At 39.4% G+C, this 22,284-nt stretch overlaps 1 protein-coding gene across 4 annotated transcripts; it reads right to left on the bottom strand.

Moving 5' to 3' along the window:
- Positions 1-14,501: 14,501 nt before the first annotated feature.
- On the bottom strand, positions 14,502-21,655 carry LOC131324388 (ATG8-interacting protein 2-like). 4 transcript variants are annotated; one of them, XM_058356337.1, is made up of 3 exons: positions 21,408-21,655; positions 18,338-19,163; positions 14,502-14,847 (listed from the first exon to the last, which is right to left on the bottom strand). In XM_058356337.1, exons 2-3 carry the CDS (start codon positions 19,139-19,141, stop codon positions 14,743-14,745), a joined length of 909 nt encoding a protein of 302 aa, XP_058212320.1. In that variant the 5' UTR covers positions 19,142-19,163; positions 21,408-21,655; the 3' UTR covers positions 14,502-14,742. The 4 variants fall into 4 exon arrangements, with proteins under 4 accessions (XP_058212320.1, XP_058212326.1, XP_058212342.1 ...); XM_058356343.1 differs by having other exon boundaries at positions 14,502-14,844; positions 21,408-21,643; XM_058356359.1 differs by having other exon boundaries at positions 14,502-14,844; positions 18,356-19,163; positions 21,408-21,640.
- Positions 21,656-22,284: the final 629 nt, after the last annotated feature.

Here is a 22,284-nt window from a genome sequence, read left to right as displayed (position 1 = left end):
GATTTTGATAATTTGCAACTTGCGTGATAGATGTTTCGATAGTGTCAGAAGCTTGGGGCCTACACAATTGTTGTACCTTAAAGCCGTTAGGTGAAGCTGTATTTGGTATGCACGATAGACAACTTTGATTGTAATATTTTATTCTTTGATTTTCGGACCTGAGAATTTTAGTAAATTTTTCAATTGGGTGATAGTAAAGGCCTGGGGTGATTCCAAAATAACTGGCCATGCCACAGATTCATTTCCCTCGGGTTTGGGTTATGACATAAGCCCACTGAGTCCACTCATGCAAATTGGGTAGTTGAGGATGCCAAGATCCATATTCGCTTGATGAATACTATGGAGCCCGCCATTGCTAGCACATTTGTCTTTTGTGATACTGCTAAATAGGTTTGGCAACAGGCTAAGGAGTTATATTTAGGGGTTATAATCTTCTTCGGACCTTTGATCTTTATCTGACTTCTTTTGCAATTAGCCTTGGTGATTCTACTCTGGAAGAATATTATGCTAAGTTCAGTGGTGTTTGTGCGGAACTTAACGTTTGTCAACCTATTTCTACTGATATTGCGGCTATGCATCGTCAGCGTGAAAACTTGCATGTGGCTCACTTCTTGCCTGGTTTGCCTAAGAATTTTGATCCTGTTTGTCGTCAGCTATTGGGGGAGCGAGAGTTGCCTCCTTTGACTAAAGTGTTTAGCTGTCTTCGTTAGTCTGATACTAGTTCTACTCCTTCACTGCCTCCTGATCATTCTGCTTTGGCCACATCTACTTCTAGTGGTCATTCTTCTTGTGATTTTGGCCGTGGTGTTCGAGGGCAATCATTTGGTGGACGTGGCCGTGGGCAATCATTTGGTGGTAGTCGAGTGTCTCGGTATTGCACTCATTGTCATGGGGCTAATCACATTGTTGACTATTGTTGGGTTCTACATGGTCGTCCATCTACGCATCAGGCTGCTATTTATAAGGATGATGGACATTTCTTGACTGAGGGCCCTAGCTCCACTCCTTGTATGGTTACAATTCTAGAAGATTAGTTCCATCGTCTTACTTCTGCACTATCTTTTTCCACTGTTGTGTTCGCTCAGAAAGGCTCGTCTTTTGCTGGTGTTGCTTCTAATAGTCTTGGGTTATTGATTCTGGAACTGTTGACCATATGACTGGTAGTTCCACCTTTTTCTCTGGTTCTCATTCTCTTAGGAAATCTTGACGGTTCTATCGCTAATGTTACTGGTTTGGGTTCTGTCACTTTGAGTTCATCGCTTTCTTTAGATTCTGTTTTACATGTTCCTTGTTTTCCATACAGTCTTCTCTCTGTTAGTAAACTTACCAAATCCTTAAATTGTTCTGTGACATTCTTTCCTGGCTCTTGTATTTTTTAGGATCTCATGACGGGGAAGAATATTGGTGGGGTTGCTGAACATGGATGTTTCTATTACTTTAGTGCTGGTGAGCAATCCTCCTCAGTTGCACTTTAGTCCTCTACTTCACCATATCAGCATCATTGTCGTCTTGGCCATCCGTCTCTTTAGAATCTCAAGTGGATGGTCCCCTTTTGTGGTCCTGTCTTTGACTTACCATGTGAAGTCTGTGAGTTTAGTAAACACTATGATGTTTCCTTTCCCCCTATGATAGAGAGTCGGGTGTCGAGGCCTTTTCAGTTAGTTCATTTTGATATTTGGGGTCCAATTTATGTTTCTTCACGGTCTAGTTTTCAGTATTTTGTTATCTTTGTGGATGATTATTCCTGGGTTACTTATGTTTATCTTATGAAATAGCGGTCTGAGTTGTATGCAATTTTTAAGTCATTTTATCAAGAAATAAAAATTCAGTTTGATGTTTTTATTCGTATTTTTCATTCTGATAATGCTTGTAAATATTATCGTAATGCTTTCTGTGTTTTCCTTAATGATCATGATTTTATCCACCAAACACCTTGTTCTCGAACTCCACAACAGAATGGAGTCACCAAGCGCAAGTTGCAACATATTCTTGAAGTCTCACATGCCCTTTTATTTCAGCAGCAAGTACCCAAATCCTATTGGAGTGATGTCGTTCTTACTGCATCATACCTTATTAATCATATGCTATCTACTGTCTTAAGGGGTCAAATTCCGCACTCTGTTCTATTTCCTGGCTGTCCACTATTTTCTTTACCCCATCCCGTGTTTGGTTGCACATGTTATATTCATGCTCGGATCCAAGCCGGGATAAATTGGATCCTTAATCTATCAAATGTGTGTTTCGTGGGTATTCTCGCACTCAGAAGGGGTATAAGTGTTACTCTTCGTCATGAGCTCATGTGTGCTGATGTAACCTTTAATAAGTCATTGCCCTTTTTTCCGGTCTATTCTCTGGTGGATCTTCTCACACATACTCACTGCAATTCCACCTCCGCCATCGTTGCAGGTATATGCTCATCGTTCTAAAGTTCCGCCATCTCAGCCTTCTACCACATCTTCCCCTGCATCACGAGATCTGGTCGTCTCTCTTGCTTATCTTCATGTTGATCTCCGCAAAGGTACTCGTACTTGTACTTCTCATCCCATTGATCGTTATGTCTCTTATGCTCATTTATCTCCAACTCTTCGTACATTTGCCACTTCTGTTTCGTCTATATTTGTTCCTAACATTGTCCAAGAAGCCTTGTCTATTTTTGAGTGGCAGGTAGCGATGGAGGATGAAATGTCAGCCCTTCATCATAATGGTACTTGAGAGTTGGTACCTCTCCCAGCTGGACAGACCACTATTAGGTGTCGCTGGGTGTTCACAGTCAAGTATCATCCTAATGGGTTTATTGGGCGCTACAAAGCCTGTCTAGTAGCTAAAGGATATACTCAGACCTATGGTGTTGATTATGTTTAGACTTTTTCTCCGATTGCCAAACTTGGCTCTATTTGACTTCTTATCTCTCTTGCTTGCAGCCAATCTTGGTTGGCCTTTATTCCAATTAGATGTTAAAAATGCCTTTCTTCATAGGGATCTTCAGGAGGAAGTTTATATGGAGTAACCACCAGGGTTTGTTGCTCAAGGGGAGACTAATCAAGTGTGTCGTCTTCGCAAAGCATTGTATGGCCATAAAGCAGTCTCCTAGAGCCTGGTTTGGCAAGTTCAGTGATGTTAACCTGCGATTTGGCATGCATCGATGTCAGTGCGATCATTCTGTCTTTTTTTTTTACATCCGATCGCGGCAAGGTATTGTTGATCGTCAATGTGGATGATACTATCATTACTAGTGATGATCAGAAAGGCATTGATGAGTTGAAAGGATTCTTACAGCGAGAGTTTCATACCAAAGACTTGGGAAAATTACGATACTTCTTGGGTATTGAGGTGGCGCGATCTAAAGATGGTATTAGTTTATCTTAGCAAAAATATGTGTTGGATATTTTGGAGGAAACTGGTTTGTTGGGAACTAAGCCTGTTGAGACTCCTATGGATCCCAACGTCAAACTTTGTATTGATCAGGGGGAGGTATTTTCAAAATCGAAGCAATATCGTTGCTTGGTGGGTAAACTAAATTACCTTACTATTACATGTCTGGACATCTCGTTTGTTGTTACTATTGTGAGTCAATTTATGTATGCTCCTCGTGGTCCACATTGGGAGGCTGTTGTTAGGATTGTGAAGTATCTTAAGGCACATCCTAGAGTTGGTTTGTTCTACCGGGCTAATGGACACTTGTGTGTTGAGGCTTTTACCAATTCTAATTGGGCAGGAGGACCATCCGACAGAAGATCTACTATAGGGTCTTCTTGGGTGGAAATCTTGTCAATTGGAAGAGTAAGAAGCAGATAGTGGTTGCGCGGTCTAGTGCTGAAGCAAAGTATCAACCAATGGCCCATATGACATGTAAGATTGTATGGGGGCGCTCATTTCTTGAGGAAATCAGATTTAGAGTGAAACTTCCTATGAATCTATACTGTGATAATTAGGCGGCAATTCACGTTGCATCAAATCTAGTCTTTCATGAAAGAACTAAACATATTGAAGTAGACTGTCATCTTGTGCGGGAAAAGTTAACCAGTAGTATGATAGCTACTCCCTTTGTCTCCATCGGCACTCAATTGGCTGACGTGTTTACTGAATCGTAATTCAAACCACGACTAGAGTTGTTATATAGCAAGCTGGGACTTTCTGATATCTACTCCCCAGCTTGAGTGGGAGTGTTAGAATATTGTTAGTGTTAGACATTGTCCCACATTGGTTAGCTAAGTATTGTAAGGAGTTATTGTTGAATATAAATAAAGATTATGTATGTGAGGATTTATTAATACCCTACGCACTCTTTCTCTCCAAACAACATGGTATCAAAGTAGGCAATAGATCCCGTGTCCAAACCTCACCGCCTACCTAATATTTAAATATTTACACGTGTTTAGCCTGCTTATAGAGGAAAGTCCAGCTACACGTGAGGGGGTGTGTTGAAAGTATAAATAATAAAGTTACCCCTCTCTTTAACAGCTTAAGCTTTTAGGTGAGTTAGAGGTTAACAATTTAATATCATCCAAAAATCTTGCCAAAAAAATAGAGCCGACCCTGACTTTTCGGTAGTTTAAAGCGAAAGTTAAAAATAGGGCCTCTTTTGTTGGACTATAATAAGGGTTATAAAAGTAAGAGGGGCTCTTACAAATCAGAATTTTTTGGAGGCTTAAAGTGGGCCACAATACTTGCTTTAACTCAGGGCCGGCTTTACAAAAAAATTGCATCCCACTCTCTGCGTTACTAAAGAAAACTCCTCCTCCTTGGTCAGCCCAGTGTACAGATGCAGTCAAAGCATTAAAAACCATTGCCAAAACTCTTCCTCCTTTGGCCATACCCTCAGATGGGAAAAGAATTCTCCAAACAGATGCATCTGATCATTTTTGTGGGTAGTCCTCCTTGAAGAAAATTCAGACAAGAAACGCAGAATTTGTGGTTATAAAAGTGGTGCATTTTCCTCAACAGAGCTACATTACCATTCCACTTATAAGGAAATTCTAGCCATAAAGCGCAACATTGAAAAGTTTGAGTTTTATTTAATTGGTCATCACTTTTTAATTAAAACTAACATGATGAGCTTTACCAATATGCTCAAATTCAAGCAAAAGCATCTTCCAAAGGCACAATTGCTTTTGTGGGCAAATTGGTTTTTAAATTGGAGCTTTGATGCGGTCCATATCAAAGGAAAAATATTCTTCTAGATTTTTTTATCTCGTTTGAAAAAAGAGATAAATCAGTTTTCAAAAATCAAAACAAATTCTTTCTATTTTCCCAAAATATCCTTTTTCCAACCGGCCAACCTCCCTTTCCACCTCCAGGGTCATATTTTGGAGTTAACTCTTCTTTCAAGTTCAATAAGTGTCCAAATGATTCAAAATCTCCAACACCTATATATCAAGGGAATTGATATTTGCGCTCCCTTTTTTGATGTAGGCGCTCCACTTTCAACGTGAAGTTACTAGTAACTTCATGAACAAAGTGGAACGCCTGCATCAAAAAAAGGAGCGCAAATAACAATTTCCTATATTTACCGATATGATCTTGATTCTGGCCCTTTTAAAAGTAGCCTGCCTTTCCACCCAGTTTACCCTTTTCTCACCCTGTTGGAATTGAAACACAAATTTATGTTCTTCCTCCCCAAAGACGCCTATCTTCTCCTTTGGTACCTGGTGGACCTTTACACGATAAGCATTACTCTCCCTAAATCAGCATTATTTATTTATTTAGCTCAATGTGCTTTAAACAAGGTTACAATTAAATTTCTCTTGTTTTTTTGGTGACATCTCTTTTTGGTGAAGAAAGTTATGAGAAATTCCTTACAATCCAAAGGCAGGTCCCATATTTGGTTTCTTGACCTCAAGGAATAATTGGTGTTTCCATGGAACATGATCCTACAAGATATCATGATCCTATAGGATTTCATAATGTTATGTGCCAACAGATGTGTGCTTTCAACCATATTAATTCAAGACAGGTTCTCCAGTCTCTTTTTCACTGGAAAACTTCAAATTGAACATTTAATGAGGAATGTCCAAAAGAGTGGCGTCAGAATATTCGATATCTTTTATATCTTTTGGAGGAACATTATGAACAATGGGAAATGGATGATGGAGACCGAGATCACCCAATCTACTGAATTTTTGGCTTTGACAGTATGATTCGAATGATTCCTAGTACTACTCAGATTTGTGTCAGTTGTTACTTGCTCTACTGCTTGAAGTGTGGTGTGCAATAAGTGTGAAGTGAAATAAAGATAAAGTAAAGTGGCAAGAATAATTGTTGCTTTACTTTAAGTCATTTCTTTTTTGTAGGAATGGTAAAGTTGTTTGTCTGTTGTAATAATGTAAGATATGCCTATAAAGAATATATCTGTAGACACCTCCCCGAAGGGGCATCGCCCTACAGATATCCTCTATACTTATTTCCTCACCAACTATTGACTACGTGGATATTCCCATGGCTAGTAATATTGTAGACACCCCAATTTGGCCTAACGATTATTTCAAGTCCCACCTTGGGGACCATCCCGATGATGAATGGATACAGTGATTGCTGATTGACTTCTCGTGAACCCATGGACTTATGGTGAGTACTTTTAGCCACTTAGAGGACCCAATCCAGAGCCAAATAACCTTTCAAACAGAAGTACAGTATCTTAGGAGAACCCATCTGTCGGCCGTAACATTGATCTCACGACCTCAACATCATTCTTTCACCCGTGAAACGTGTAGCTTAAAAATCTCCCTGAGAGATCGATCACTTGGCCGCTAGTCCTATCCCTCGGCTGCAACATCAATCCTTCCGCTGCCAGATCATTTGCTCGGCCGCCAGATCGTCTACTTTCCAAATTGTGGAATATTCTGTCATACGTTTGATCCGTTCACAAAACTTTAGCAGCCAAATCCCGATACGTTCGGGCTATGTAAGGAGATTGCAAAAAGAGATCTTTTGCATATATACTTCAGATTTAATCATGCGTTTTGCTTGGCCGAAATGAGTCACCAATTGCCTATATAAAGGAGCCTTAGGGTTCCAAAATTGATATATTCATACACCTTCTCTAGCCACGAAACTTTGCAAACATACTCTCTCATATCCCCTCTACAAAAGCCCTAACTTTCCGAAGGCAGCCACGATCCGACGATCAAATCCCGAAGTACAAACCCTAACCCTAAGGTTTTCGAGAAGCAAATCAGTCACCCTCAATCCGAAGCAATCAAGCCACTAAGGGATCAAGGTGGTGAGGCCCAGGGGCCTTTGGTTCATTTTATTTTTAGTTTATGCATGCTAATCGTAGTACTTTAACTCTTTGTTAGTTGTTTAGTCTGGTGTGAAGAAGAACATCGGATGGGTCTTTGATCCATCGACCGGTAAATCAAACTAGGAGGATCCCTCGGACATGACATCTATTCACCTGCCGCGGGATCCATCTCCCTGGGACAGATTTGTTTTATCTTGCTTTCCTGATGCATGCTTTCAATTACTGTCTTGGCTCAACATTAATTGCGTAAAGGTTAATCAAACAGATTACTTGTTTAGATTTAAATAAAGCATGAATTAGTCACATGTCAAACAACTATGGGCCAGTCTCATGGCTGGGCAAAGAGGGGTGCCTAACAACTTCCCCTTATTGTACTTTTGGCTCCCGTACCCGGAATCTCTACTTGTTTTTCCTAGTTTTTATAAACTGGGTGGCGACTCTGTTTTGAAACAAACAACCAAACAAACAAACAATGATCGATGTGTATGGTGATGCCCCATTTGGGAGGTGTCTACAAATATCTTCACACGATAAAAAATTTCTACTAAATAGAGTCGTCACTTAATTTATTAAAACTAAGAAAACAAGTAAAGATTTCGGGTATGGGAACCAAAAGTACGATAAGAGAAAGGTGTTGGGCACCGCCCGGTCGGGAGACCGGCCCATAATCATTCAACATATAACTATTGTTTGCTTTATTTAATCCTACAAATAAACTGGTCACTAAGCCTTTAAAAAGTTTATAAGGTGAGCCAAAACAAGTAATAAACCATATGCATTCGAATAAACGAAAACAGTAGGCTATCCCAGCAAATAGATTCCACGGCCAGTGAATGGATGTCACGACCGTGGGATCCCACTGGATTAATATACCAGCCACGGGAACGATGTCCTAGCCGGTATTCTTCCTCACACCAGAAAAACGAGCAGTTTAACAAAGAATCAAAATACTACGATTTCAATACAAGAAAGGGAAATAGATTAAACCATAGGCCCCAGGGCCTCACCACCTTGATCTCTTAGTGCACAATTGCTTCGGATTGAGAGTGACGGACTGACTTGCTTCTTGAAACCTTAGGATTAAGGTTTGTACTTCGGGGTTTGATCGCTCGGATCATGGCTACACACAAGGATTTAGGACTTTTGTAGAGAGAGTATGAGAGATGATTTTTGTAGAGGTATTAGTTCTTGTAATGGGATATTGAACATGTATTTTGGAACCCTATTGCCGGGGTATTTATAGGCATTTGATGATATCACTCCGGCCAATAGGAATGCACAATTCAAATTGGAAGTATAGGGCAACAAAACTTTGCATGGAAACTCTTTATGTAGCCCCAAAGTCTTGCTTTGTGGCTACTAGGGTTGGAGCTCGGATCAAACGAAGACAGAACATTCTAAAACACTAAGAAAATGGATCTAGAGGCAGCTAGAAGGATCTGGCAGCCCAAAAATGCATCTCGTGGGCGAGGAAACGATCTCTCTAGGAGATTTTCAAACACCATATTCCACGGGTGAGAGAAAGAAGTAAGGGCTGTGAGATCGATTTTGCGGCTAGCAGATGTCTTTTCGTAGAATGTTGTATTCCTATCTGAAATGCTATTTGGCTCTCAATTGGGTCTTCTAAGTGGCAAAAAGTACTCACCAAAGTCCTTAGGCTTACGAGAAGTCAATCATCAATCATATTTTCCTATTCATCAGCAGGATGGTCCCCAAGGTGGAACTTGAAATACTCGTTAGGCCAAATTGGGGTGTCTACAATATCCAATGTAATCCATGTAGGGATCCGTATTGCCATGTGGCATCTTTATGCTTGTATTCTTTCACTTTTCTAGATTCTATGCTTCACCTTTCTCTATAAAAAAAATAATAATAATAAGCCACTAGCATTGTATTCTCAAACTTGTGTAATAATATTTTTCTGTGTGTTCTTTTGATCTTCTTCCTTCTTTGTGATTGTACTCTTAGTGATTGCACTTGTATATACACCAGTTCAAAATTTTAACTTGTTGAGTACTAAAAAGTGTAGTCCATGGGGTTGCCTAGTTATCATTTTGCTTGTAAAATTGTAGACACCCTAATTTGACCTAACGATTATTTCAAGTCCCACATTGGGGACCATCCCGACGATGAATGGATACAAGTGATTGTTGATTAACTTCTCGTAAACCCGTGGACTTTTGGTGAGTACTTTTAGCCACTTAAAGGACCCAATGCAGAGCTAAATAGCCTTTCAGGAAAAGAAAAAAAAAAGCATCTTAGGAAACTATATCTGTTGGCCGTGATATTGATCTCTCGGACTCCACATCATTCTTTCACCTGTGAAACATGTTGTTTGAAAATCTCCGTGAGAGATTGATCCCTCGCCCACGAGAACCATTCTTCGGCCGCCAGATCGTTCCTTTGGCTGCTAGATCATATCCTTTTTCTAGATTCTGGAATGTTTTTTCAATCGTTTGATCCGATACTCAAAACCCTAGCAGCCAAACTCCAATTCTTCAAGGCTACGAAAGGAGATTCCGAAAAGAGATCTTGTGATCATATACTTCCTATTAATTCATGTATTGTGATTGGTTTGGAGTGATGTCATCCAGTGCCTAGATAAAGAGGCCTTTGGGTTCCGAAATTATACAAACAATTCACCCTCTCTAGCTATAATACTCTATAGAAATACTCTCTTACACCTCCTCTCCAAAAAGCCCTAAAATCCCGAAGGCATTCGCACTCCGAGCAATCAAACCCCGAAGTGCAAACCCTAACCCTAGAGTTTTGAGAAGGAAATCAGTCAATCACCCTCAATCCGAAGTAATCAAGCTACTGAGGGATCAAGGTGGTGAGGCCCCAGGGGCCTATGGTTTGATTTTCCTTTCAATTATTGTATCCTAATCGTAGTATTTTAAGTTTCTGATCAACTGTACGTTCTGGTGTGAGGAAGAACATCAGCTAGGGCATCATTCCCATGGCCGATACATCAATCCAGAAGGATTCCTCGGCCGTGACATCTATTCACCAGCATATGGATCCATTCTCTGGGACAACCTATTTCTTCTATGCTTATTTTTTATGGATGCTTTCATTATTGTCTTGGCTCACTGTATTAACTGTTTAAAGGCTAATAATTAGATTATGTGTTTAGGATTAAATAAAGCAAGCATTTAGTCGAATGTCGAACAATTACGGGTCAGTCTCATGACTAGGTGAAGAGGGGTGCCTAACACCTCCCCTTATCATACTTTTGGCTCCCGTACCCGAAATCTCTATCTGTTTTTTCTATTTTTATAAACTAGGTGGCGATTCTATTTTGATGATGACCGCTACTGTGTGGCGATGTTCCTAGCCATGCGAATATCCACGATTTTGGTCTATGAAGTGGAAGCAAACAAACATGATCAATCTGTATGGCGATGCCTCTTTTGGGAAGTGTCTACAAAAATGTGTTAAGAGTCCTACTTTTATAAATTTGCCTTAGAGCAAGTCCAATGGGGGGATGGAAAATGAGGCGATGAATAGTTATTTTAGTATGAAAAAGTGGTTGAAAGTTAGTTAGATGGATAATACGACTCCCTCCTCTCCAATGGGGGGACGGAAAATGAGGGGATGGATAAAGTTAGTTAGATGGGATAATAGGACTCCCTCCTCTCCAATTGGAGGATCGAAAATGAGGGGAATGTGATGGATAATTATTTTAGGATGGAAAATTGATTAACTAATTTTTTTTCTCCATTTTATTTTTTCCCAAATTAATTCAACTTAATTAAAAAATAATTAATTAAGTGAACAATTTTCCAACAATTCAAGATTTTAAATAAAGGGCCAACGGGTAGATTTTTCAGTCAATCACCCTCAATCCGAAGCAATCAAGCTACTGAGGGATCAAGGTGGTGAGGCCCCAGGGGCCTATGGTTTGATTTTCCTTTCAATTATTGTATCTTAATCGTAGTATTTTAAATTTTTGATCAACTGTTCGTTCTGGTGTGAGGAAGAACATCAGCTAGGGCATCATTCCCATGGTCGATACATCAATCTAGAAGGATTCCTCGGCCGTGACATCTATTCACCGGCATATGGATCCATTCTCTAGGACAACCTGTTTCTTCTATGCTTATTTTTTATGCATGCTTTCATTACTGTCTTGGCTCACTGTATTAATAGTTTAAAGGCTAATAATCAGATTATGTGTTTAGGATTAAATAAAGCAATCATTTAGTCGAATGTTGAACAATTATGGGTCAGTCTCATGACTAGGTGAAGAGGGGTGTCTAACACCTTCCCCTTTTCATACTTTTGGCTCCCGTACCCGAAATCTCTATCTGTTTTTTCTATTTTTATAAACGAGGTGGCGACTCTATTTTGATGATAACCGCTACTGTGTGGCGATGTTCCTAGCCATGTGAATATCCACGATTTTGGTCTATAAAGTGGAAGCAAACAAACATGATCAATCTATATGGCGATGCCTCGTTTGGGACGTGTCTACAAAAATGTGTTAAGAGTCCTACTTTTATAAATTTTCCTTAGAGCAAGTCCAATGGGGGGATGGAAAATGAGGCGATGAATAGTTATTTTAGTATGAAAAAGTGGTTGAAAGTTAGTTAGATGGATAATACGACTCCCTCCTCTCCAATGGGGGGACGGAAAATGAGGGGATGGATAAAGTTAGTTAGATGGGATAATAGGACTCCTTCCTCTCCAATGGGAGGATCGAAAATGAGAGGAATGGGATGGATAATTATTTTAGGATGAAAAATTGATTAACTAATTTTTTTTCTCCATTTATTTTTTCCCAAATCAATTCAACTTAATTAAAAAATAATTAATTAAGTGAACAATTTTCCAACAATTCAAAATTTAAAAAAAAGGGCCAACGGGTAGATCTCCCCCCCCCCCCCCAAAAAAAAAAAAAAACAAAATAAAATAAAAATAAAAAAAACATCTCTTCTCTCCCTCAAAGATGAAAATGCAGAGAAAATCTCAAGCTCAATCGATCGATCGATCGGAAAATGCAGAGAAAATCTCGTTCTCTCTCTCTCTCTCAACCCTCCTCTCAATCGACCCAAAAAATTTCCCAATCAAACCCTCTCTCCCCTCTCGACCGACTGAGAATGAAATCCCCTCTTTCCATCGACTCTCTGACGAGGGTTGTTGTCGGCGTTTAACCTTTCAGCTGTGGGCAAATTTTCAGATAATCCGGTGAGTTAGGGCAGATTTTCCAAATTCCGGTAAGCTAGGCAGATTTTCCAGCCATTTTTCGATGACTCAGGTATACTTCGGCCGTCCATTTTTTCTTGTAAGTTAGTTGCTTTGCTGAGCTATCTAAAGATGGAAAGATGCATCTAGAGATGGATATAAAGATGCATCTAGGGATGGATATATCCATCCCCATATACATCAAAGCTATTTTCTATCTCCTTTTCCATACCCCATTGAAGACCAGATTTCTCATTTGGGGCAGGAAAATGGCTATAACAACCCTCCATTGGATTTGCTCTTAGGCCCCCAAAAGACAGAGGCATGTGGAAGGATAGCCTCGGTGATGGTGACTCAGAGTATCCAATGGTTGTGGAGTATTATTTTGATGGAGGAGAATGTTAATCATAGCCCAATAAGTAATGGTTAATGTGTTAAAAGTGCATTAATACTGCAAAAAATTGCATTGACAATCGTAACTTTTTTGGTTTTTTATGTGCATTATGCCTAGTGGACTGTGGCAAAACCGTTCAAAACAAATACAGGGAAAAATTAATAATTTTGTATTGAAGAATGTAATGACTTAAGATAGTCGTCATACAAGGCTGATGTAGAACACGTGGAGGTTCAATTTCATGATCAATTGGACCGGTCGAAGCCTCGGAAGCCCAAACGTTGTTTAATTGCAAATTACCCGATTTGGCAACTTTCGGACGAGCTCGGATCGGGCCCACGCTTGGTGGGCTAACTTATTTTTGTTCGGTGGTCAATACACATCAACTCTAAGTTGATGAGTGATGGTGTTTTTTTGGCCTAATTCCTTCGTTTAGGCCTCCAATTAGACATTTTTGCGTTTTGGAAAATATTTGTTTCATTAATAACTTTTAGCGTATAATTCCGTAGAAGTTTATTCTTTTTAGGAAAGTCATGTTTTTCATTCTTTTTTTCAATTTTATTATTTTTCCCAAATTTTGGGAATTCGTTTTTGATTTAGGGTTACGCCTTTTTCCTATAAAAGGGGTTGTAACCTAATGTTTATGCAGCTTTTTATCAATAATATTCAGATTTTGTCTCTTTCTCTCGTGGACTTCGAGTTTATCATTCGTTCGATTAGTACGCAACTAATCTCTTTGTTAATTCCACTGCGTCAAAGGCTTTTGTTTCTACTACCTTCCAAAACATTTGAAAGGGAAATTGACACTTTTTTTGCAAATGCACTCCACAATGTCTTCTCAGATTTTTCAATGCACAATAAAAGATGCATTGTCGAGTGCATTTGTGAAAAAATAGAGTGTAAAAATCAATTTTCCTTTTGAAAATGGAAACAACAAAGAGATTAGCTGCAAAACGCCCACCGTGTCTGAAATTACTAATTACTCAATATTTTCTTTCTTGGCATCTCCTTGGTATAGAAGAATAATAATCAGATGGTAGATGAGAAGATAACCCGAAAGGGAGTGGAAGATAAAATACTACTCCTTAATTTCTAGATCAAAGAATGACCAAACCATTCTTTTTGGCAATTTACTAGACAACTCCTCATCTAGACATTACTAAAATAACAACACTTGTCTTCGGACCCAAACAAAACACCAACAAAACCCGGGTGGCCCTAGCAATTATTCAATGGTCTTCAGGCACCGTTGCATAGTGCCCCAACACCCTTATCGATCATTCATTTTTGTGAAGTCTACTCACTTAACATTGGACCCCCAAAATTGAGTCGTGGATAAAGATGTTGGGACAGCATGTTGTGGTACCCTAAGACCACAAAATAAATTTTCGGACAGTCCAGTGGGACTTCTATAATCTAATCTTACAAATTCATCACAATTAGCAACGATCTTGGTATATCAAAAGCTGTGGCTTTTGTCAATAGCGACGGAGTTATGACTCATCTTTTCAGAGGAGAAATTGAAACTTTACAAAACGTACGCCCACATCCACATCTCATACAAACTACAAATACACTCAATTTTCCGCATCTGATCAACCATTCAACCGTATCAATTCTTTCTACTTTGACCGAGAGAGAGAAGACAGGAGGTTAGGAAAGAGGGAACGGGAAGAAATATTAAAGAAGAAAATGAACCTGAAGTACACAGATATATCAGGTTATGCAAATATGAAGCAGGCTAGCTGGAAATAGACCGGGAATAGTAACATGTTATACCAATAACCAAATATTGACAACAAACGTAACCCTGTAGCTTCGCTTAGGAAAAATCAGGTGAATCACACAAGTGACGCAAAACGAGCACATCACCACATTTTACACCTCTCCCTCTCTCATGGGAATAGCTTTTGTCATCCCCTTAACTCTCAGTGGTCGAGCTGCCCGTGATAAAAGAACCCCTCCCGCTACCGCCCACTATCACATCTTTCAAACGAGATATGGGACCCAGCATCCTGCCCATCTTCTGTCAATATAGTAGGGGAAGACAATCGTCAACATTGCATAAAAGTGAGGCAAACAAAAATTTACCAAAAAAGGGGGGGTATGAAGCTCATAGCAGCAAGCCAGTGACAAAAATATAGTAGCAGGTTTAAACAGAGGGTCCTCCCTTCTTTCGGTTGGTTTGATTTTAAGAAACTAACTTACGCGGAAAAGTAAATAGCAGGTTATAAAAGGCATGTAAATAAGAGGAAACCCAAGAAGCCCTCAATGATGTTGTCAAACGTAAGATTAATTCTCAACAAATTACCAACAACAATTATATTAGCTGAACAAGTTCAACAACTAGAATGTAACTGGTATGACTTTAACCAGAGAGGTACAACGGATAATGTGTATGAGTGCTGATATCTATGTTTCAACAGATTATAGATATGTTAAAATCGCAGTTAAATATTATTTGAAATCGAATAAAACATTACTACTATAAATATAAAAAAGGAATATGTTAGGTGATAAAATAAAGTCTGTATGTTCCGGGGGATATTTCATCAATACAAGTGGTAGTGGTTTTGTTTGTCGATGGGTACTTAAAGGGTCGGATGGCATTTCAACATAAAAACCTAAGGCCGGGTTTCAACATAAAAACCTAAGGCCGGGGGGGGGGGGGGGCGGGGGGGGGGGGAATTTTATTCATCGCACTAGCCTCAACATGGCATCCAAAGCCACCAAGAATTCAAGCTACTCCGATCAATTGTGAGCTCGTGATAAAAGTGGTTAATCAGAGATTCGGCTCTAAGAGGAACTTCTTGATCCATCTAATCTCTTCTGTCCTATCTTCTTAACCTTGAAGGAAGAACTACAAGACGATAAGAGAAGACCGTTGAGATTTTAATTTGAGTGTGAATTTGTATTTACCTATACCCTTTGTTACAGCAGTTGGGTGGCAATTTATTGAGGTCATGATGGGAATCATGGGATTGGAACATTGTATGGTACTTGGTGGGGGTAGGCAAGGACGGAACCAAGATTTTGTAAACGCAGGGGCCGAACTATGAACTACAGTTCCGGAAGCTTATAGTTTGTGCAGTTTTTTAATCCAGAGGTTTGCTACAAGGTAAAGCAGCCCATGGGTAACTGTGCCGATGGAAGGTGTCAGCTTGGGGTGGCATTTTTGATCGAGGCAACAGTAGGATGCCTTCCATAAAACAAATTTTGGAAGTAGTAGAAGAGAGACGAGTGGTAGTAGTGAAGTGGAAGTGCAGCAAGAGAAGCGGGTGGTAGCAAAGTGTGGATGGGGTGAGAGAGAGAGGAGGGGACCGATTGGTGGAGGTTTCAATTAGCTTCCGGAAGTGCCCCTGCATGGATATCTACAGTGAACAGGGTTATTTCTGGTTACCAAGTTTTAGTTATCAATTGGTCATGGATTACACGTGGTTCGATGACCAATTTGATGACATGAGAAGTTGGTGACAAAAACGCTATAAAGCATACCACCAGTGGAACTAACAGATTTGATTTCCAACAATCATACGACATTAAAAACCTAGCTCAGCTCAGCAACCATCTCCAAAGAGTTGTCTAGAACTATTCCTGTGGTCTGCGTACTTCCATGTTGCACAATTAATAGGAAAGTATACAGAAAGCCCCTCTTCGTCTTAGCTGTCTGAGATGGTATAAATCAAATGAGCCAATTTTCTTCTCATAGAGTTATAAGCCTGGCTCTCAAAATAGTATAATTTTTGAAATGTTAAACTCACAAGAACAAGGGCCACGGAAGTAATTAAGACAACAATCAGGTGCTAATTTTTATAGGGATTTGTACACCTTCTGTTATAGAATTATAGTTTGTGAAGACTACCAAAAGAACAGTTTCAGTACTATTTCAGAGGTCCACTTCAACCACAAATCCCAACCTCTTATAATAAATATGAGTGGCACAGCCACCTCCATTCAACCATGACTCATATTAAAGTGCCATGCATCTCCACCACAACAGCCCAATGGGTCAAGACTCATCTACTCGCTACCAGCAAAATCCTTTCTATATGCAATGCATGGCCCATCAAACATTGCTACATCACATACAAACAATTGGACACATGAGAACCCCCCAAAACAACCCAAATGTGCTTAAACCAAACAAAACTAAGACTCATGACCAAATCGATTGGGTTGGGCTCTACAAGATACGCAAAATGCCCAACAAACCCACCTTTTTAAGGAAATTAGAAACTACAAAAATTTGAATCTACATGCCAACCCCAGGTAATTTACACAAGGAAAAAAACGTTTGTGCAAAAACACGCTCCTCTCAGTTCACAGAGAGAAAAATTGTCCCCCCTATCAGTCTGATCCTAAAAAAATCTTTCTTTCAAATAAATTTCTTGAAAATTTGATTTAGAATCGATGGGCAATTTTCAAAATTTGAAAGAATGTCGAGTTCCATTTTGATAGATCATTAAATAGTACTATTTCCATTCTATGTTGATGGGTAATCTAAATTATGAAAATGTGTGCTTTTTTTGGTATTATGATCGGTTAACTTTAGAATACTGTGCTTATTTTTCATATTAAGTACGTTGAATTCTTTGGTGCCAACTCCGATTTTTAATCCTAGCTCTGCCACTGATGGCCAAGAATGAAGTAGTGGATCTTTGTAACCTTTCTTCCGTTTCAAAAAAAGAATGAAGTAGTGGGTGAAAATACAATGATACTACAACAGATCTATAAAGAAAAACAGCAGCAACATACATAATGCAGCAGGCAAAATAATCTTGTCAAGCTAGGACAACATTATGAAACTCTTCAGATAGAAGTTTATAACTTTAATCAGACTTATTAAATTGATGTGCCATGTATGTAGCACACTTATATAGGATAATCGGGAGACATTAAATTGATGAGCCATGTATGTGGCACACTTATATAGGACAATTGTGAGTACCCGGATGAGACACTCGGTGAGTGCAAAAGGGGTGGGATGCATATCCGATACCCATACATAAGTTAGACACTTGAATCTTCTAAACTTTATCAAGAAAAACACACACGTTAGCTAGAAAAGATCATTCCCAACATCCCACATGGTTAGGGAAACAAATTCCATATTTCCGTTATTTCGTTTGTTTTCAAGACACTGCTACACATTTGTTCACATTTTATCTGAAAGTATATTCAGGACACATCCCCTTGCCCTTACCTAAAATTTGGACACATCTCCCAACATCCAAGGTCTATGTTTTGGAAAGTTTGATGCTTGCATGCGTACGCGATAGTCATACTTGATCCATGCGTCATAGTTGATGTCTATGTCTTAGTCCTTGCATTTGTGTAGAGAACAGGGCTAGGTTTCAAAATTCTCAGCTACCAACAAGGCTATGTTATAAGAATCGTAAGTATTATGAGGAGAAAGAGTTTAAACACATCCCTATGTCATCATCAAAACCGGACAAAAAGGATTCCTGCAAAACAACTGCATAGTTTTAGCCATTTTAGATCAAGCAAGGGCCTACCTCATCATTGACGCTAACCTGCCACTTAAGCTGCAAAGCTTGCCACCTTTCTTGCTGCCAATGCTGCCCAAGAATTACAAGGCCCATCACAGCTGCAGTGACAAATATAGACCAAAATGCATTTGCCTCTTTTGCCTGTGCATACAGAGAACAAGCTCTCCTCCTCCACCAACCTTCACCAGGAGGATCAGACCTGTCATATTTATCTTTCTTTGCAGGCTTTGGCAACTGTGAGATATCAGAATCTAAGCTTCCCTCAAGGCATTCAACTGGACCAGGAATGACCGTGTGCTCTTCATAAGTTGGCGACCCACCCTCATTTGTTTCACCATGGAAAGAACTAAATTCAGGACCACTGTGTGGACTCTGCTCTTTCTCAATCAAATTTACCCCTTGCAATCTGTTACCCTTTTCATCAAAAAATTGGATTCCGGGAAACTCATCTGGCACAGCCAATCCTTTGATGCTCCAGTTCTCGTCATCCTTTGCATCTGATCTACCGCCTTCCTCAGCTTCCAGCTCAGGATCTATAACATCAATTCTCCGTATGTCCTCAATCTCAATATTTTCAGGTTCCAAGGGCAAATTCTCATGTTGACTTGGTGGAAAGACAAAGTGACCAGACATAAACATTGCACGGGAAGTTTCAGCTTCGTCCTCCGCAACTGTATTTCCCTCATCATTATCATTCAATTCAACCCTTTCCGGACCTGGAGCAGCAGCATATGCTGATGCCGAGAGTGACACTACTTCCCATTCATTTGCACGGGAGGTAGTTTTCTCTCCCTCCTCATTATCAGCCATCTACCAAAACTTTTGATGTTTTCTATACTCCACATAGAAAAGTGGACAAAAGTTACAACAGGAGTTCAAAAGAAATAATAAAGAACGCATAAATTATCCAGAAATCTTGAGAAAGGAAAACATCCATAACTAACAATTAGTAATGCCAAGGAATAAGGATACGATGCCCAGTCCTCCTTAGTATTGACTCGTCTTTCTTGCAATTGTGTCAATAATCATGGAAAAGAGAATAGTTTCTAAGAATGTTTCTCTTTTTTTGGGGTCCTTCTTGTGTTAGCGTGGACCGGGGACACAATTCATTTAAAAAGAAAGGTAAGCCCAAGAGACATAATTCATTGCCTGTACGCATTCGTTTCTACAGCTAAACCTTGTCCAAAAGTTGGCACATGATAGGTATAGCTATGAAATTTTATAATTGCCCTTTTGCCTAGCCATTAGAAGGAAAAAATTAGATTAATTATAGTAACTCAAATACCTTGCCATTGGAGAAGCTCTATCGTGTGATCTTATTAAATTATTTAGATAAGCGTACAGCTAAGAAAATAAAATTGGATGCAAAATGTATATACTATAGAGATACATATGCACATACGGGTAAAATGGGTGCATACTTACATAATTAAACATCAATGCCTCTGGTATATGGCTCCTCCTCCTGATGCCTAATGCCTCATGGACAATTAGAAAGCCATTAAATCATAAGTCCATTGCTCAACAATTAATGAAGTGGCCCAAGTGGGAAGCAGGGAATGGTCTGTCTTTCTTTGGTTGGATAACTGGCATACTTTAGGTCCTCTTTCCAGAAATTGGGTGGCATAGTAGTTTTAAACTTGGGCAGGTCTTTATCTGCTAAGGTTGCATCTATCATTCATGGGGATACTTGGAGATGGCCAAGACCTAGGAATGCTGTCACCCAGTCCATTGTTGATCATACTCCTGCTTCTCTGGTTCATAATAACCAAACTTCTGATAGGCTAAATTGGATTCCTGATAATTCTGACAAATATACCTCACCTGAACCCCTGGTCCTATTATCCCTTGGGCTCACCTGATGTGGTTCTCTCATTCTGTGCATAGACATGCCTTAATTCAGTGGTTGGCTTTTCATGGCAGACTGGCTACTAGAGATAGACTGCATAATTGGGGGGTGGTCCCCTCTGTGGAGTGTGTTCTTTGTAATACTGGGGAGGAGTCCCACAAACACCTGCTTTTTGAATGTCCTTATGGTCATGGCTTGTGGACACACCTGTTAAGGAAGTGGGATTCTGCTAGAGAGCCAAAAGGATTTGAGGAAGAAATCAATAGGGCTATCCCAATGGCCAGGGGCAAGTCTTTGAAATCTCAGTTACTCATAATCTCCTTTTGTACCATATACGGGAGAAAGAAATTGCAGAATCTTCGGAGTTACTGACAAAACTTTGCAATCCCTTCAGTTGGAAGTAGAGAAGGCATTAAATTATGTATGGTATCTCGGAGGAATTTTCCTAATACAATGGAGAATCAACAACTTGGGGGGTTCTTCTTTGGTCCTGAAACATTGAAGGGCGTTGGATGTTTTTTCTGCTATTTTGAGGTTGTTATTTCTACAATGCTTTCTTGTTGTCAGTTGTTTCCCATACAAGGGTGCTTTTGTTTTGTAGGTTTGTTTTCTCTTGTTTGCCTTGTAGGACTCTGAAGGTTATACCCTTGGTCCATATTTCTTTTTTGGTTAGTCTAATTGATTACCATACCAACAAAACTTGGTACATTAACAACATATAAAAAATGAAAAGAGAATATAATGATAATGAATCGTCAGTAAATCTCCACTCAGTCAATCGCATTTGGTCGGGTGATTTTGACTCGTATTGGTGGGTTCTTTTCCCACTTCTGAGGCCTATTTGAGAACCAATACTGCCATCAATTAAGCCTTCTTACAGAACTACTTCCCTTGAGCTCTCATTTTTTATTTGCTACGTTAACCAGAACAAACTATTCAACACCACATCTTTTCTGCTCTAGGTATCTTCAAAACATATCTTAACAACCCAATCCAATCTACCTCATCAACTATAATCACTCAAGGAAGAAAATAACTAGATTCAACCAAAACCGTAACAATCAAACTATACACACAAACAGACACATAGATTCAAACTTGTATCTATCAGTCCTACCAATCGCAATAGATCCATCCAACTCGAGCAGGAAAAAACAAATTCAAAAGCATCAGATCTTCAAACGAATCGTGATTAAACAATTGATGAGTTCATAATTAAATACTCACATAAGTGAAGACGAAGATCGGCGGCGGCGACGAAGGTCCGACGAGATTAACGCCTACTGTTTGAGAGAGAGAGAGTTTATACTGAGAATTGAGGCAAAGATAAAGTACCGGGACGGCCGGTAGTCGTAGCGGGAGACAAGTCGGTTTAACCGTCTGTAGCAGATTAATAGCGCTGTTTGGAATCTTTGGATAATCCTACTCCTAATCTGTTGGGTTTAGGATTTAGATTAGTGGGACTGACGTGGAGTGCGAAGGCAAGTCTCTGTTATGACGGTTGCGTGTGTCGAGGGAAAAGAATTTAGTGTTACGCAGGCCTTTCAAAGGACCACTACCAGGACCGGATTCAATCCAACCCAATCTTAACTCCGAAAAATTTGAAATTGGAATCCAATAATCCGTATACTAATCGGAACGGAAAATGATATCTAATGAAATATTTTAATAATTAATACCCGTCAAAAACATTTTCAATATTAACAAATGTTGTCAATATGTCATTGGCAGGTATTAATTATCAGCCGTCATTTTTCCTAATCGAATCAGACTAGGATGTATTCAATTCAACTCCATTTGATTAAAATTTGAATCTGACTCGCGAACTAATAGGTCTTGAGATGTTTTTAAATTAAGTGGAGCAATAGGTTTAGACTTTAGACTAAAGTTTTGTTTGGAACTTGGGAAAGAAAGAGAGAGGAAGGAAAAATTACAAAAAAAAAAAAAATTCCCCCATTGTTTAGTTTGGAGAGAAAGAGGAGAGAAAATAAATTTCCGTTTGACCGAAAAAAAAAGAGGAGAGAAAATAAAAGTATCTAGAATTGTGAAAATTATAATTTTCTTCTTATTTTCATCTCATTTTCTCCCACATTTTTAATTCTCT

The sequence above is a fragment of the Rhododendron vialii genome, chromosome 1a (genome assembly GCF_030253575.1).
Source record: "Rhododendron vialii isolate Sample 1 chromosome 1a, ASM3025357v1".
Lineage (NCBI taxonomy): Eukaryota > Viridiplantae > Streptophyta > Magnoliopsida > Ericales > Ericaceae > Rhododendron > Rhododendron vialii.
Note: the sequence above shows the minus strand (reverse complement) of the source record. Positions and strands in the feature narration are given on the sequence as shown.